Here is a 17,406-nt window from a genome sequence, read left to right on the forward strand (position 1 = left end):
ATTCTGGAACTTGCTGCCACAGGAGGTTGTTGGAAGCTGGTAATACCAGCAGGTTCAAGAACAGATTAGACAAACTCGTGGACAACAGGTCCATAAATAAAAGGACTAGGCATGGAGGTACTCCTGTAACATTCCTATTGTAAGAGTTCTGGATGCTGGCAACAAACAGCAAAAGATGGGCAGGGTTGCATCAGGATCCTGAAAAACATTTCCTGTTGCCACTGAAGACATACAGAGACTACATGGACCACCGATCTAATACCATGCTTGAGATAAAGAACTGAGATTGAGAACCTTCCAGACAAGAAATTCAAGTGGACTTGAAGGACATTCAGAACAGCATCTACTGATTACAAGGACTCAAAAAAAACCCAAAAAAAACCCCCAAAAAAAAAAAACAACCCAAAAACAAAGGCACAAAAAGCAGTAATCTTCTGACTGAAGAGCAGTCTCGTTAATATAGTTAATGGAGTCTACAGCACAACTCATTCTGCAGTAAAAATCTAAAATAGGTCAGATGAGTCAAGCTGGTATGACTATTTCTCTCTACTGACTACAGAAAAACTGAGAAGCATTTGCAGAGCTGATCATCTGTTTAGACACAGTACAGATAAATGAAGTTAGGCAGAATCAATCCTACCCAAGTGTGATAGAGGGCTAACAAGGCAATGATGAATAGTGATACAGTGGTGTGATGGACGTTGGAAGAAGAGGCAAGATGGTTCCCAAGGGACACAGCCAGAGATACTGTTAAGAAAACAAAGAACGAACATATGGGAAAAGCAAAGGAACAAAAGAGAAAGACAAAGAAACAACAAAAAGTGTCATGATCAGGAAGAGTCTTGTGAACAGTTGGGAGTCAAAAGAACTAATACATACAAATCTCAGGCTTCCCCTCTCTCAAAGATGAACTAATTCCTGAAGAAAGCTTTCATTTTTCTGGGAAATTTTTCAAGGCCTAAGTACAAAGAAACTCAAGAGAGATGACCAGTCGGGGGAGCCCATCTCATTTCAAAATCTAAGCTGATGTCTACAAATGAAGCTGAAGATTCCTATACAATCAACACTGCTAAAAAGCTACACACTTAAAACTATGGAGGTAAACAACAGACACTACACACATGTAAAACATTTTAATCTGTGTGAAAAACTACAGTTTTTACTGTTCTCCATGCAGTCATTACAGATTATGGCTTTACAGATTATGGCTTTAATGATTACTAGTATGAACCCATTTCAAGAATATCCGAGACCAATAACAAGTTACAGTGAACTCTGTCAAAAACCAAAGTTAAACCTCATTTTAAAGAAAATTTACCAGAATCTATATTCTATCCTAATTTTGCTGTGTGCAATGTTTTGTTCTTTTTTTTTTTTTTTTGCTAGAAAATATCATATCGGCTATAGACAAAAAGGTTAGCAAAGGGTTTAAACAACTTAATGTTGCCAAGATTAAACCCTAATAAATACAAAATTAAGTCTGAAATTACAGTTATGGGATACAAATCAAGAAAGCCAATTATATGGCTAAATGACCACAGTGTTGCAGAAGACCTGACCTGCTCCTTCTGTTGTGACCTCTCCAACCATTTCTCCTCTTACATTTCTCATGCTTTTCCAAATAGAATAAAGTCATTCACCAAAACCCTAAAACCAACAGAAACCTTCTTCACGCAGTCCCATCCAAGTCAGAAGTCTATAAGATGATAAAATAAAATACAGTCCACTGGAGACACTACTTCTTGAAACAGTGGACTTTCAGGTGTATTTCTAAGTGCAGGATGTTGTATTTGCACAGCTAGCTTTCCAAGCAGCATGACATCCTTACAGAGAGCAAAAACTCAGAAGGAAAAAAACCCCCAAACAAACAAAAAACCAAACCAAACACCAAACCTCAAAGAGTAGTAACACAGTGATGTGACTGCTGTTTTAAGCCTACTATCATTTGAGAATTGCCTAGTCCTCACAAATTAAATCAGTGAGAGGGAAAACATAAGCAAACTGGAAATTGTATCAGGAAACATTCACCCTCCTCTAATGTAAAACTGGCAGCAACCACACACGGACTTATTTTGATTGGATACTTGCATTTAGAGCAGCTTCTCCACATTTTTCAATTGCAGCTAGACCCTGATTGTGAATGTGGGTTTCCAAAAGTTTTTTCAGCTCCCCAAGGCCGTCCTGGATTCGAGATACAAGGTTATACATGCGTCCCAAGTCTGGAGAGAGAAAAAAACAAACAAACAAAAAAAAACCCAAGGAAAGCCAACATCTCCCATTTGTACTAGCTACAACTCCAACTTCTCGTTTACAAGTTGCCAATAGGGGTTAAACATTCATCACCAACAAAAACACGTGTGCAACTGCTCCTGTAAAAAGCCAGAAAAAACTACAGAAAAAAAATTACACAGTATAGGAAATCTTTGCGCTGACCTGGAAAGCTAAGACTAGTTAAAGAGAAAACAACCTGTTAAATATTAAGATCTGTTTATCTTCACAATGCCATATAAATCTTGAGAAGAAAAAAACCTGACTTACAGAAATATATTTACTTCTGTTTTCTAGTTTTCATGAATTTAAAGAGGTGCAATGATTTAAAAATTGAGTTAAAACCCTCTTATTTAGATGAAGTTTTGAAGTGTTACCATGAATTAGGGCTGTCATTAGTATTACTGCTGGCCATGCTAAGAGTACAACATTGTCCAGCTAACCACTGTCCTTTAAATCTTATTCTGAACAAGACAGTTCTCAGAGATCTAACACCACCTGTACCTTTGATGTATTAATACTTCTACTTGGGGCAGCATCAGTGGTAATGGTTGGAAATTTAAGGCAAAATATTATGTATTGATACGACCTTAGCAGATAAACTGAAACATTATAAACCAAATTTCTTCCAATAAAGCCATCTCAAAAAAAAAAAAAATGTTTAAAGTAACTAATTACCACTAGAAGTAATTGTATCTCAAGGAAAGAAAAGGTTCTGAAAAGCATTACCTTGGAACAAAAGTAACAAAGGAAAAAAAAAAATTGGACATCATTTCACATATATTAAAGCTTCATATTAAAAACTCACCAGTTTTCAGCCAAGACCTTCCGAAATCAATTAGCAATTTTGGAAAGTCTAATATTGAAGAGAGTTTTGTTTTTATTATTGATTTTCAATAGGGCAGATGCTTTGTACTTTGAGTGCTGAATTTTTTTTTTTTTTTTTTTTTTTTTTTTACATAAAAAGCAAACTTCAATATGGCCATAAACCAGGTACACAAACCCACTAGTTATCTCTTGTAATCTTGCCCTCACTGAACATGCACTCAAGTGAAACAGTAAACAACCAAATTAGTTACTGTAAACTAATGAGGATATTTCACTTTGTGGAATCCATCTTAATGTTGTCAGCTGCATCTAGCTCTCCTAAAGTGTAAGGACTTCTCTGAAGGGCTTATGAACAATTTATTACCACCTGACGATTATCAGTTAAATAAAACAGAGCAATCAAGCAGCTGTATCACCATTTAACTCTGAAATACAACACACAGAAGTTGATGCCTTTAATACTGAAGCAATGCTTTCCATTCCTTAGAACTCTGGCAAGTTTAAACTTTTGGATTTGAAAAAGAAAACATTTTTTCTCTCTGAAAACCACGTTTGCAACCTGCTGTTAAACTTTTATAACAACGTAAGAATGCTGGTTTTTTATGAAGAGAATTTTAGAAAAAAAGGTAGAAGATAATGCCATGCATAAATATAATAAGCAGCTGCTACACCTACTCACAAATAAGGGTTCACAGGTCAGTCTATCAGGATGTCTGTATTTGGTAAAATACGGAAGAGATGCTACAAAGCCTCAAGGAAGATTTACACAGTAACTCCACCCAAATCATTACATTCTGCTCCCAATAAACATAATTATTTCCTGTAGGTATCATACTGATGTGAATAAGTAACACATGGCAAACGCGCCCTGCAACTTTTATAACTAGTTGCACAATGCGATAAAAAAGTTACAGAACATCAACAGGAGTGGCCTGTAATATGATATGCTTAACACACTTCACACAGGAGGACCTCAAAACCAGCGTACTTTCAAGGGCAAAGCAATAAAGATTTTAATCAAGAGCAAGATTTTATTACAAGTTTAGGATAGTCTACAGTAGGGTATATTAAAAATTTGAGAGTGAACTGATTATAGTGATTAAAGAATGAATTCTCAAAAAATCTTTCAAAATAAATGTTTCTCATCTTGAGACTTCATGAAACTTAAAAAGGGCCAGGGAACTACTGTAATTTGCACAAGTAAAGCCCGATAAGATAAAAGAAAATATTTTTTAAAAGAAGAAAAAAAGAATCAGGCATTTTAAAATGCCTTATTATTCTTAGAAATAACCCAAATGAAAGTAAAACCAAAGACATATAACAGGACGGTGCCCAAGACACAAGGTACTTCTTTTTGGTTTTTACCCTGACAAACTTATGGAATTGCATCGCTATGGTAAGTGACTGTATTAAAGGCTCACATAACCCATGAGCTTGATAAAGTAAGGGGAAAAAAGAAAAGCCTGGGAAGCCCTCCTGAGTCCTGAAAAATTTTGCTGTTTGTGCTATTACTATTTCTATTGACTAGTAAAATGACTTTATAAATGTCTTCTGACAACACCCACCTGTATCAAAATCTCTTCCAATTACAAAGCAAATACATTTATTTAAACATAAACAACATCTGACTTAAATACTAGTACAGGATAAAAATCTTCTATTTACATTTGAAACGGGCAACTTCTGACCTACTAATCATGCTGAATTGCCCTTTTCTATTTTGAAGGATCTCTTAGTTATCAACACAATGATTATAGTAATTATTCATAGCTGCTCTTTTAAGGTTGATATATCAAATAGACAGTCACAGTTGCAATTCACAACTCTCAAACGAACAGTATCATCAATAGTAACTTAATCATACCATCTCTTAAATTCTGTCACTTTCTTAAAAGCAGTATTTCAAGTATAGAGCCTTACCTCAACCTCCTATATGGATTTAATTAATTCCCCAACTGGAAAAATCAGAAGCACCATTCATCCTTATCATCTGCATGATGCACATGAATTATCTGGCCCTAGTTTTGACTGTTATTTTGTGCTAAGCATTAACTCCTGAAGAAACTCATAAAAACCAATACAACGGGCAATTCCTTAAAGATACCTTAACTCTTTGATAATCTTTACATATTTTAAAGGAACCACTGAAGAAGTCTCTATTCTATGGGTTCTCTACAAAGGTATAAACTTGATCCATTAGTGGCACTTAAGACTTGTTTTCACAGCTAAAATTATCCCACCAATTAATAATTTCCACCCTTTCCTTGTGCCCTATATGCAGTTTTATATATTTTATATACTATATTTTAGAAGCTCCTTATTTGCTTCTATTCCTCTTTTAACATTTCCTACACATACTTCTTTTAAAATTCTCACTGCTGACTCAGAAAGATCCATGGATTAAACTGAAACAGCTGCTAAGACTACTAGTCTGTTTTTCGTCTCCTATCTCTCTCATGCAAGCTTCAGCACCCGCCGGAAGGATGGCTCAAGTGCTCTTGAAGCTCTTCCAGCCATGTTAAGAGAAATCAAAATTAGTGCTGTTTTCCCTTAATATTTGGGATCGGACTAGACTTCTTGAGGCAACATTCTCAGCCATCCCAATTTAATCAAAAGCTGCTTGTCAATCAGTTCAGTGTCCATCTTCTCTCTTAACCTAATTCCTGAACAAATCACATTTAGCTATCACCAGAATTTACATTATCCACAAATCATCAGGGAGGAGCTCTAAGCTTAAAATCCATGTTTGAATCTCCTTACCTTCATTTTTGTCAGCATCCAACAAATTCTGAAACTCTGTATGAAATATCTCCAGGTGTTTTTCAATAAGTACTTGCTCACATTTTCGTGCTAACTCATCTTGTGTGCTCTCATGGAGATATACCTGAACTCTACGCTGTTCCTCAAGAAGGCGAGCTTCAGCCTGCAGAACAGAGAGAGAAACATGAAACCTGTATGGAAGGCAGAACAGAAATCCAACAGCAGAAAACAGATTACTATTTAGTAAATTCACCTAGGAAACAACAACCAAAAATCAAACCTCTCACTAATACAGTATTATGGTCCACCTACTTAAGCAGTTATTCTTCTGGGAATCATAATTACATATGGAATTGATGATTATGTTGAGGATAATGTTATATACTGTTTAAATGGGGGGAAGAATCACAGCAAGATTATTTTCCCGTTGCTTCTGAATAAGAAGTTTACAGATGGAAATCTGCTGTCAGAAAAAGAGAAAGCTGCTGACATGAGATGCTGGCAGTTTTAGGATCAGCAAGCTCTCCAGCTACAGAGGTAATTTTGTTTAAGACAAACATAAACTACAATTTAACGGTATGCCCACGACAAATTTATTTGAATGTTCTCATCGACATTCTTACAGAGAAACTCTTCCCAATAACCTACAATCATTTAAATTATACTAGCATTTAATTTGGCATATGAAATGCTACATCCCAGCAAACCAAAATTCTAAATGTCACTCGAGGAACAGTACTTACACCAAAATGTAAAACTAAAGTTGTTTATGTAACGATTACCTCTATTTTGTTTGCAAAAGTGTTAACGATTCGCTTTACAAGCCATCTGTAGTTGCAGCACATTATTAGGTATTAAATGTATATGTCCCCTTATCAGTCCAAATTATTTAAATTAATAATGTCACCAAGAGAAAGAAATTAAGTTAATGCATTTTCCTAGTATTTAAGAATATCAACTAAGCATGAGAGATCATATTATGGACAACAACAACAACAAAAGAACAATTTCACTGCAAGTACACTGCATCATACACAGACGGCTTTAAATAATCTCTGCCACTGTTAGCTTCACTCATTTCTGTAATAATTTTGCACCTAGCTCTTGTGAAATGGTCCTGGATTACTGTCTCCTACAGTTAAACCAGTACAGGTCAAAATATGGGAAACAAAATCAACAGTTTGGGAAGGGATATAAACTCATGCTTCAGAGTACTTGCCAGTTTCTTACCAGTAAGGAATAACAATCGACTTCCTTAATGTCAGCAAATAGCAGCAAATCTTTCTGATGAACGCTGGAAACTGGAATCAGACTAGTAGGACTATTTATCTTACGTTAACCAATTCTTATTTCTGTAGTTCAGGAAATTCTGCCATTTCTAATGCTGCTTCTTAAAATATCCTTAGACCTTCACTTTTAATGTTAACAGTCAACTCTCACTTTGAGCTCCTTTATGAAAATAAACATTCACTCTGACTTCAAATTTGCTTATCCTCTCTCACTTTTTGTGTTGTTCTTATTCCATTTTCCTTTTGAGGTCATATTTCAAAAACAAGGGAAAAATAATTAGTTCACATAACAGTATCTTTGGCTGTTTTAATTATAAAGATCAAAAGTTCAGTTTGAGACTTTATTTCAAGGGACAGTCTTAAGAAATACTGACCTTTTTCCCTACAGCACATCAGGCCATGCCACCTTTACTCATGAGTTCTGGCCTGAGAAGAAAAATTCACAATCCTTCTAAACTCAGTAAGTCTGCCTGTATAACTACATACACATATCCTAATTCTAAGTAAGATTTCATTGAGTATTCTACAAGAAACAACCAAAATTCTACTATATCGTGGTAACACTGATGGAGTACCTTAGTGCACACCGGCATAACAACAGGTTTCTTTTTGTTTTTATTTTGCAATGCTATTTATCCCCAATTAGAACTCAATGCTCAGTGCTTCAGTGAGAAAGCCAAGTAAGTGTACTAATAGCAGACTGAACTACAAACGAACTATACTTCCAACAGATGTCTTTTAAGGCTTCTTACCGCTAGTATGCCATGTGACCGCTGAACAACTTGCAGCTTTTCACATCAGTCTCATTTAAGGTGTTTCAGAACAGAAAAGAACCCTAATTCTAGCAATACCTGAGTAATAATTATGGGGAGTACTACTCTGTTCCAGGCATTTAAGTGGTATGCAAGATTACAATACCCAAACAGAAAAAAATAATTAAGTTTACAAAACTGCCTCATCATGTTTAAGTAAAAAAATGTTAATCCTTAGGCATAATGAAGTAAGATAAAACTGAAGGACAAACCTATCTGAATTTTAAATTAATAGTTCTGAAAACTTGCACGACCTCTCTTGATGTCTCCAGCTGAGCATGCAGACAAGAGAGATCAGACAATTTGTTCCAGTTAACTAGCTTTTAGCTCAATTGGTAAGTTTCCCCTTTCAGTTAGGTCACATCCCTTAGTTTGTATCATTTTGCAAGCTCTGATCATCTTTACTGTAGTCTAATACACATCTTTTTCAGTTTCATCAGTTAAATCCCAGGAAATGAGTAATGAAAACAGTTTCTTGTTCAGTCTGATTTCAATGTATGCACATTATCTGTAAGCAGATACCAAGACAGCCCAAATAGCTTGTATACATCTCTAGTATATTAATTTGAGCAGAGACTTAAGGCTACACACCTTCTTGCTGAAGATTTCCCCTGCCTTCTGCTAGCTTTATATGTGTTTTCAGCCTCAACATCAGCTTCAAGCAAAGCGAGTTGCTCTTTTGTGGATTTTTGAAGTCTTGAAGATTGTTTGGGGTACTAATAAGTTCTTTCTACTTGCCACTAATCTCTAGTTCTTGAAATAGCAATTACCTTCAGATAGCTTTTTACTGTCCTGTACCAAGGAAGCCTGGATGAGCCAATCATTCAGGTTATGAATATATATTTTAGGATGAAAGTAAAGACAAGAAATTGAAAGGGAAGTAGCAAAACTCATTAATTCAACAACAGAAAAATAAACATAGGTAGGTCGGGGAACTACTGGGCAACAATCCCAATGCACTAAAAGCAGGATTTGTTTTACTATGTTATTTCTAGGACTCCCCACCCCCACCCCTTTTTTGGGGGGCGGGGGCTAAATCATTTACTTTAATGCCAAGACTCAGACACAAGGGGTTCTGTGGCAAAAAGTTACATTACACAAAATAAACACAAAGATACTGTAGGGAAGGATGCATATCTGCATATTACATACTCAGAAAGCTCTTTTTTTTTTTAAAATTAAACTGAAAGGGGAAAAACAAGCAATTCAGAAAGTGAGGAAACGTGCTGAGAAAAATATATAAAACAGCAGTCGTCCAAGATGGAAGATGACCTATTTATTTCACATTCAGTAAGACTGACCCAATAACCAGGCTAGAAATAGTCAATGTTTATCCAGCTTGCTCTTAATTGCCCTTTCTGTGATCCCCCAAACCAGAGACTATCTAAGAACTTAAATCTGGCCTCTGTTGATCTGAAGTATTGTGTAGGGTTCATTACATTAAAATATCCCGAGAGAATTAAAGCTAATTAATGATCTACTTCCTTGGCCAGCTTTCTCAGGAAGAGATTTCAATAAATGTGCCAACACACGGTTGCTTGTATAGGAACAGTAAACTTGCAGGTCTAAAGCAGAATGACTATTTTGGTGTCTTGAAGTCTAACAAAATCTGAATTTATTTTAACATTCTCTTCCATTTTGCCCATTAAGAAATTTTCAAACTTTCATTGTACTTACTGAAATTCACTAAGGAGACAAACTTTGTACCAGATAAACACAGAAGCAAATCACCGCAGGGAGAAAGAGCTAATTGTTTCTGTAAAATAATCAGCATTTTCAGAAACTGATAATAAAAGCCAATAATTTATATTACTTTACCTCTAAAAAATATCTGTATCCAGAATATAATTACAAAGCTTATTAAATAATTTACCTTCTTCATGTACTCTGTGACTGGGTTCTGTTGCAAGAATTCAGTACTTTCTCGTGTATAAAATCTCTCTGTGTCAGCGAGAAACTGAGATTCAAAGGATTCTTTATAGACAGTTAGTGTAGGTCCCTTTGCAAATGCATCATCTTCATTCAGCCCCAGCTCCACTACAAAAACACAAACAAAGAGCAAGTAATGACAAAATTCTCTTTTATGAAGTGGTCTCTTGCAAATAAACAGGTACCTTCCTTCTAACTTACACAAAGGTAATCAATTACCTCCAGCACCACTTTTTTAAACTTTTAAAAGTATACCTTTATTCTGTGTTTTAAAAATAAGCAGCACAAGACATTACTCATGTAAACTGCACTTTTTGATACGTTACTAAATGTATTTGGAAAACTTCACTATCTCAAAAGCTAGTTCAAATTCCCCTCCCATTTTTTCCCCTTAAGTGTTCCAGATTATATGCATAGATGCTTTTTTATTAGTGAAACGAGACATTAATCTGCATGGCAAAGCTCTCAATTTCATGCAAATGGCAAAAACCAAGCCTACTCCACTTTGTAAACTAGTATGCTTCCCACCTTCCAGATTTAGCTCCCAAATAAATGATTCATAAACAATGAACGTTCTTGTCTATCAGTTGCGCTTTCAAGCTTTACAAGTATGGTATAATCAACTGTAATTGTGTCAAGCGTCTCTACAAACATGGATTTAAACAATATAAAACTGCGTTTATTTTACCGTAAAAATCTTTACTGGACTTCCAAGGAGGTGGGATGCTACTTCTGGGCTCTGATAGGGGATATATATTCATTTATTTTTAAGACAGTAATAAAACCTTAAATAAATCTCATTTACCGTAAGATTGTACAACTCCACTGATCAGCCTTGTATTGATAGTTTCACCATTTCTTTCCTTTTCAATCAATTTCAACACAGCATTTGTTACCTTAGAAAACAGGGATTAAAAGCAAGTCAAGCACAGAGAAAGCAGCTGGTAGGTCAAGCACAGTATTTAACCAGGAGTGTATTCCTATATTCAAGACAAGTCAAGCCCCCTGAGAACAAAATTTAAGGACACCACCTGAACATACAAAATTCCTACAGACATCACAGAGTATGCTACACCTCTAAGTTCTACAGCATAATTACAGTCCAATTAGTGGTGAGCTGTAAAAGTATGAAAGTGCTTGGGTTTTTGGGTTTGTTTTTTTTTTTTTTTGTTTGGTGGTGGTTGTTTTTTTATTATTATTATTTCAGAAAGCACCTTCTAAATCAAACTTCTCTTTGTTTTATACCTGAAATACAAGAAAACTCTGCAGTAAGAGCCGCCTGTATTTTACACAAAGCAAGCTATTGGCTTATGCTGATAAATAATGTGTTGCAACTACTGTTCCTCTTAAACTGAAATCTAGTTAGTATTTTCATAATATAATACAGTCTTTTCATCATGAAGTACTGGTAAATAAGAGTGAAATCAACATACATAGATATATTATTTTGTTGTGATGGAATGTCTTGTTTTATATTGTGCTGATTCACTAATTAAAAATATTCGGTTGACCTGTATCTCCCAGGCATCAGTGCAAATTTAAAGATTCACAGTAACATTAGAAGAGACCAAAATCCCAGGCCTGTCACTATCTGTTCTCATACAATCTTGACTCTCAAACCTTAAGACATGACCGTCAGCCTGTTTTCCTGTCTGGCTTAGAAACAGCTGAAGTTGTTACTTCATCTAAGAGGAGTCCCCTTTGCCCTTTTTTTTTTTTTTTTTGGGGGGGGGGGGGGGGGGCAGTGAAAGCCAAGGGTTCCCTCTGCAAAGAGGTAACAGAACAGTCTTGGTATCAAGGTTCAACCACACAGAGAAAGGCCTGTTCCCCCCAACTATTTATCATTTTAACATCACAAAAGAGAAGGCGGCAGCTCCTTTTTATTTTCTGGGTCTGGACCCCCCAAATTCTCCTTGGAACAGTTACTAACAATATATAAAATTAACCCTATAAAATAACACTATAGTTATAACATATGTATATATATATACACGCACACACCCCCCCCCATACCTGCTTATTTAATGGCCTGAATAAGCAGTCTCTCCAGGTCACCAAGGCAAGCTAGAAGCAAGGGAAGGGAGATGAAAGATGGAATAAACAAAATATTTATATATATACACATATACATGCAGGACAACTCCTTAAGGAAAGCTGGTAAAAAAGTTCTGATTATTTAGCATACTTTAATGATTATGTTTTGGCACACATTTCTCATGCAACAAGACTGTTTCACAATAAAATTACCATTTGCTTTATTACCAACTCTACCTAAGATGTCCCTTTTCTGACAGTGATCCACTGCCAGCTCTGAAAACTAACAAACCCTGTAAGTTACTTTGACACCATACAGCTTTTTCTGTTGGCGATTTTCAGGCTGACACAGTCCCTTAGTATTAGGCTAGTGAAGTTAAGAGGGAAGGAAGTAAGGGTAAGGATACCAACTGTTTTTCTACCATATGCAGTTATTTTAGTAAAGCAGTTAAATAACACATCGCTTTCCTAATACTTCACCAGCAAGGACAATAATTATCCTTTATAAAAAAAAATAAAATAAAATGTACTTCTAGTTATCTGAGATCCAGAACTTCTGCTATGTTCTTCCCTTGTTTATATTACTTCACATTAAAAAAAAAAAAATTATCAAGAGTACATATCAATCTTTCAGAACTGTACCAAAATAACTTATAACAAACCAAATGTTGACTGAATCTTAGCAGCTTGGATGCTAAAAAATTTGTAGAGGTGTATTGAAGTCAACAGAAAAAAAAGCAATTTACTTCTCCATCTATATTTGAAACACTTGACTGAATTCTAAGTGGAATGACAAGGCCATGCTGATGCACACAGATATCAGTATAAGAAGCAAATATTCAGAAACAGACAACTGGTGACAGTCTAATACCGGTAATCCCAATAGGTACAAGGCAGTTGAACATCTCACAGGTTTAGACCCACGGAATTTTTACAGATATACTGGGGTGAGAGTATGGGAAGTGGGGAGATTTCCATTTTGCCCACTTCTTCAAAACTTCTATGAACTTCCTACAAGTTTCAAGGAGCAATCTGCAGGATGATAATGCAAACATGACAGATGGAATGGATAAAACACTCACTTCAAAAAGCTACTTACTGAATAAATTTCATATATTCCTTTACGACCTTCATCACACTCGCGACGAACCCAATGTCGATTGAGGTAGGCACATATCCCATTCAATACTTTGCTTGAAAACCTATAATCTTCCCACTGTTGAGTGTAGAATTTCAGCACACTTTCATCCATCAAATCTTCACCATCCTGAAATAACAACCGTTTGCCAGTACTGTTGGGTAATTTTAAGGTACAACCAAGATATATAAGGGTGTACAAATTGTCTGGGTAATAAAGCTATACCATGCAATGTATTTATAGGAAACATAATGCTAAATGTATTACTAGCACTATTATCATGCTACATTAATAAAGCACAAGGCCAGTATGAGATTTAGAAATTAAAACACTGGTAAAAAAATACACAGCATAGACAAAGCTCCAGAAGAAACACCCATCCCTCCTGTGGGAGGGAGCAAGAGCACACCACATTAGAAAGACAAGTGACACCGATGAGTGCGCTAGGTAAAACATGCCAGTGCAATGGTAATGCATTCAACATGACAATCTCCATAAAATATACCCCCCACTCCCACTGCTGCTACTTGGGGAGTTGAAAAAGGTGAGCATGGATGGGGTCTTCTCTAGGACCCTGTCAGGTAGTAAATGGAACCCTGTATTCTTGGAAATGGTTATGGCATCACATTTGTTCTTGTTACAGAAAAAAAGAAGATAAAGTTGTAACACATGGAAGTTCAAGTATCTTTCCAAACTGGACCACTACAGCCTGAAGGGAGAAGGGAATAAAACCAGGAATGCATTCTGGATAAGACCTCAGAGATGCCTTTATACAGCTTCACAAGTTAATTATGCAGTAGACTTGATAGGACACTAAGAATTCTTTTATTATTGCTCAAAACTAAAATCCCAAAAGTTAAAAGCATGGTTCCTTTCCAAACATAACTAGGAACCACTCTGTTACAAAGCAGCCCAACATCCAGCTCTATTAGTAATTTATTTATTAAATTAAATTCATGGCTACCATCAGGCATTTTCAACAATACAGAAACCCATTTTTCAGCATTACTAATATGCTGGTTAATTGGTTAGAAAGTCTAGCTATTCTTGTTCAAGATACAGGACAGCTTAAGATAGCACATAACATTATGTCTAATTAAATACAGCAATGATGTTTCAGCTTGAAGAGGAAAAGCAGCTCACAGGTACACTTAGCCTACAAAACATTCTAATGGGTAATGGAGACAAAAGCAAATTTCAAGATCATTCAGTTTATTTCCAGTGGCTGCATACACCTCTAGGTTTGTTGATACAAGCTTATCTCAACCCAGCCCATATTACTACTACAAATGCAGATTGATCTAATCTTACCTTAAGGAGATTTGTCAAGTAGTTCTTCAGAAATTCTTTTAGCCGTTTGTACAATTCCAAGCCAACAAACTGAGCACCTCCAGGTGTCTGGCCCTTTTTCGATTTAGAAGGAGGTACTCCAGCTCCCCGCGCTTGATTAGACTGGTGTACACTAGTACAGTAGTTATAAACATGACTGACAGGAAAAGTTAAGGAATACTTATGTGCCAGCATGAGACATTAAAAATACAATGAAAAACAACATGTTAATTTCAATAAGCTATTTTATATGACTGTAAATGACTTAACCGTAATACATTACATGATGTATTAGCCCACATAAAAATCAAACTAAAGCTAAGAAAATGAAGTATTTTTCAGCAGAATTATCTGCATCAGAAATGTGTCAGACTGCCGAGTGCACTGCAAATACTGACACCAACATTAAATTTACCTAACGCTTACTTAACAAGACCACCAAGGAAACAAAGCAGTGGAATTTGCTGATAAGATTATTTTCAAGGTTTAAATGGAATTTATTTGATGTATTATATTGGCCTTCCAGAAATATATAAGCTTTCATTTGAACAGGAAGAAATTTCAACACTAACCTCAAGCAACACTCAGTAGTTGAAAACACAGAGGATAATATTTTTACATTCTTTCAAACACAATCCTTTATAAAAGATTTGGCTATTTAACACTGATAGACAGGGGACAAACCTAGAAAGCAGTAATGGTGAGACACACACACTCAAATGCACACCATAAAATGAGATTCACTGAAAAGTCTACAAGTATAATCCCAACATTTAAGTATGCGGTAGCAATAATTTTTCCTCTCATACTAATACAGGCTGGAAGACTTGCTGTATCTGTTAACATTTCAAGAAAACATTCTGTTTTCTGATCCAAAACATTCAAATGTTCAGAATTCTTCCAAAGTAGTAAGTGGAAGTCACATTGCTCGAAACACTTCAAATGAGAAAGCATCCTCAAAGAAACTGCACTTCACAAACAAGGATAATAAACTAGCTTGGTAGCACTCAAATTCAACTTGATGAAGACTCAGATCTGACAACAAAGATTACCCTAATGACTCATCTGGCAAACGATTCGCCAACAGGAACAAAGCTACCGAGCACTCTTGAAGCTACTAAGCACTCACGAAGCTACTGACAGTCCAAGGGCAGGCTTGAGTCACATCCCTTGTTAGAGAACATTGTATTAAGCAATCCAGAAGGTCTAATTTGGATTTAATTTGTGTTTTAACTAATGGGCCAAGCTTTAACCACTAGATAGGCTTCTTCCACAGTATGCCACGTATTAGGAAATTAATACATTGCTGAGATTTGCCTTTTATCTTTCCTTTTAGAAAGACCAGCACAATATAATGGAAGACCATCATCACAATTAAATACCGAGGGAATTATAAACCCCAAATATATGATGCATTACAGTCATTATGAACAGACTTGCTTCTAGTATTTAAACAGTAAAGCTCAAGCAGAAAAATCCCTTAAAATATCCAGTTAACTCTCTTGCCATTACTTTAAAAAAAAAAAAGCTTCACAGACAAATCATATCCTTAAACTGGGTTTAAGGATCAGAGTATCCTGCATGCCACCAGACACAAGGCCCACAGTCTGTGTGAAACTGAAAGGAAAGCCTGCTCATGGTCTATACTCAAGTTCTTGTTCAGAAAGTCACCACATTCTGTCCAAAAGAGTAATGCTCTTTACCTAAGATTAACCCATTTTGAAAACATACAGCATACATTTATTTCTTACCTGTTACCTCATCCAGGTGCCAAATAATTAGATTTCCCATTATATCGACCAATAACATAAAACCTTCATTTGTGCTTAGCAACTGAAATTTTATCAGCCTCTTATCTCTATCAGCCACTTATTTCCTGGACATTAATGATTTCTTCTAGTTCCTAGTAATTTGTTTGTTCAACTTTCCTGGCACTGTTGCTCCTTTTACCATCTACGCTTCAATTTCAGAATTCCCTGTTCAAGTGAGGAACACCACATAGCATAACAATTTTTTTTTTTCTAGATACACAACTTTCTTTTCACAAACAAGAAAAGCAGGGCTTACCTCACAGTTTAACTTTAAAATATTAATATAAGTTAATATAAGATCCTCCAAATTGTGTACAGAAAGTCTCTCCAACACAACACATGGAATTTAGGGCTGATTCATAAATACCCCGCTGGCAGTCTTGCCCACTCCTTCCCCTAATTCTCCTATTCCAAGTGGCTTTGAGCAAGCCTAAAAATACAAGGACTGTCCAGATGACGGGTAATTCTTGCAGCTTTTGTAAATACTGCCTGATGAAAATATTCTTTCTGTTCTTCTCCAAGAATAATCACAACAGCCTTCAGAAAAGTAAAAGACCAAGGTTAAAAGATATAAGCCTTTTTCTAACTCCATATGTTTTACTATTAAACCCAGGATTCCTTGTAAAGTAAACACTGAGAGAGACTGAGACCTGTTGTCCATGCCTGACAGTAATCAACTCAGAGCTGGAGTAAAAATATACCAGTAATGCACATCTTCACTTGTTATTCTGGCTTGAGTCTTGCTAGCCAAAGTGTCCAAGACAGCACTTTTGAAATGCTGTAGTTTAGTTGTTTTATGCAAGTCAAACTGAAGTTAGTTTGCCTGCACAGAAGGCAGTTTGCAAGTGTAAATAACTCTTTGACATATTATACATAAAAGAATGCTCTCTCACACTTTGTTTACAATCTGTGTTCCCATCTGCTAAAGCCAACCACTGACAGAAAGACTGACATATTCAAAACAAAATCAGACTTGTGCTGCTTACAATGAAGTACATGACAGTCCATCTGAGAATCACAAGGGAATGCTATGAAAAGGATTCTTGGTTGCAGAAGGCAAACTAATCCCCTTAACTGCTTTGTATGCTGGAAGCCATATACATATCCAAATGGCTATTAGGAAACATTTCTGTGGGTGTCTGTGCAATTCTGCATAGCAATTCACATACTACAATAAGCAGAGAGGTTAATTCATCAATAGAATACTT

At 35.9% G+C, this 17,406-nt stretch overlaps 1 protein-coding gene across 1 annotated transcript in view; it reads right to left on the reverse strand.

Annotated features, from left to right (window-relative positions):
- CUL1 (cullin 1) overlaps positions 1-17,406 on the reverse strand; it is a 54,173-nt gene that overhangs the window by 12,129 nt on the left and 24,638 nt on the right. The window contains exons 4-10 of the mRNA XM_041122312.1: positions 14,370-14,544; positions 13,020-13,187; positions 11,900-11,950; positions 10,692-10,782; positions 9,831-9,994; positions 5,857-6,019; positions 2,089-2,219 (exon numbers count right to left, since the gene is read on the reverse strand). Of these exons, the coding sequence (XP_040978246.1) occupies positions 2,089-2,219; positions 5,857-6,019; positions 9,831-9,994; positions 10,692-10,782; positions 11,900-11,950; positions 13,020-13,187; positions 14,370-14,544 (943 nt within the window). The remainder of the gene's footprint in view (positions 1-2,088; positions 2,220-5,856; positions 6,020-9,830; positions 9,995-10,691; positions 10,783-11,899; positions 11,951-13,019; positions 13,188-14,369; positions 14,545-17,406) is intronic.

The sequence above is a fragment of the Aquila chrysaetos genome, chromosome 3 (assembly GCF_900496995.4).
Source record: "Aquila chrysaetos chrysaetos chromosome 3, bAquChr1.4, whole genome shotgun sequence".
NCBI classification, from domain to species: Eukaryota; Metazoa; Chordata; class Aves; order Accipitriformes; family Accipitridae; genus Aquila; species Aquila chrysaetos.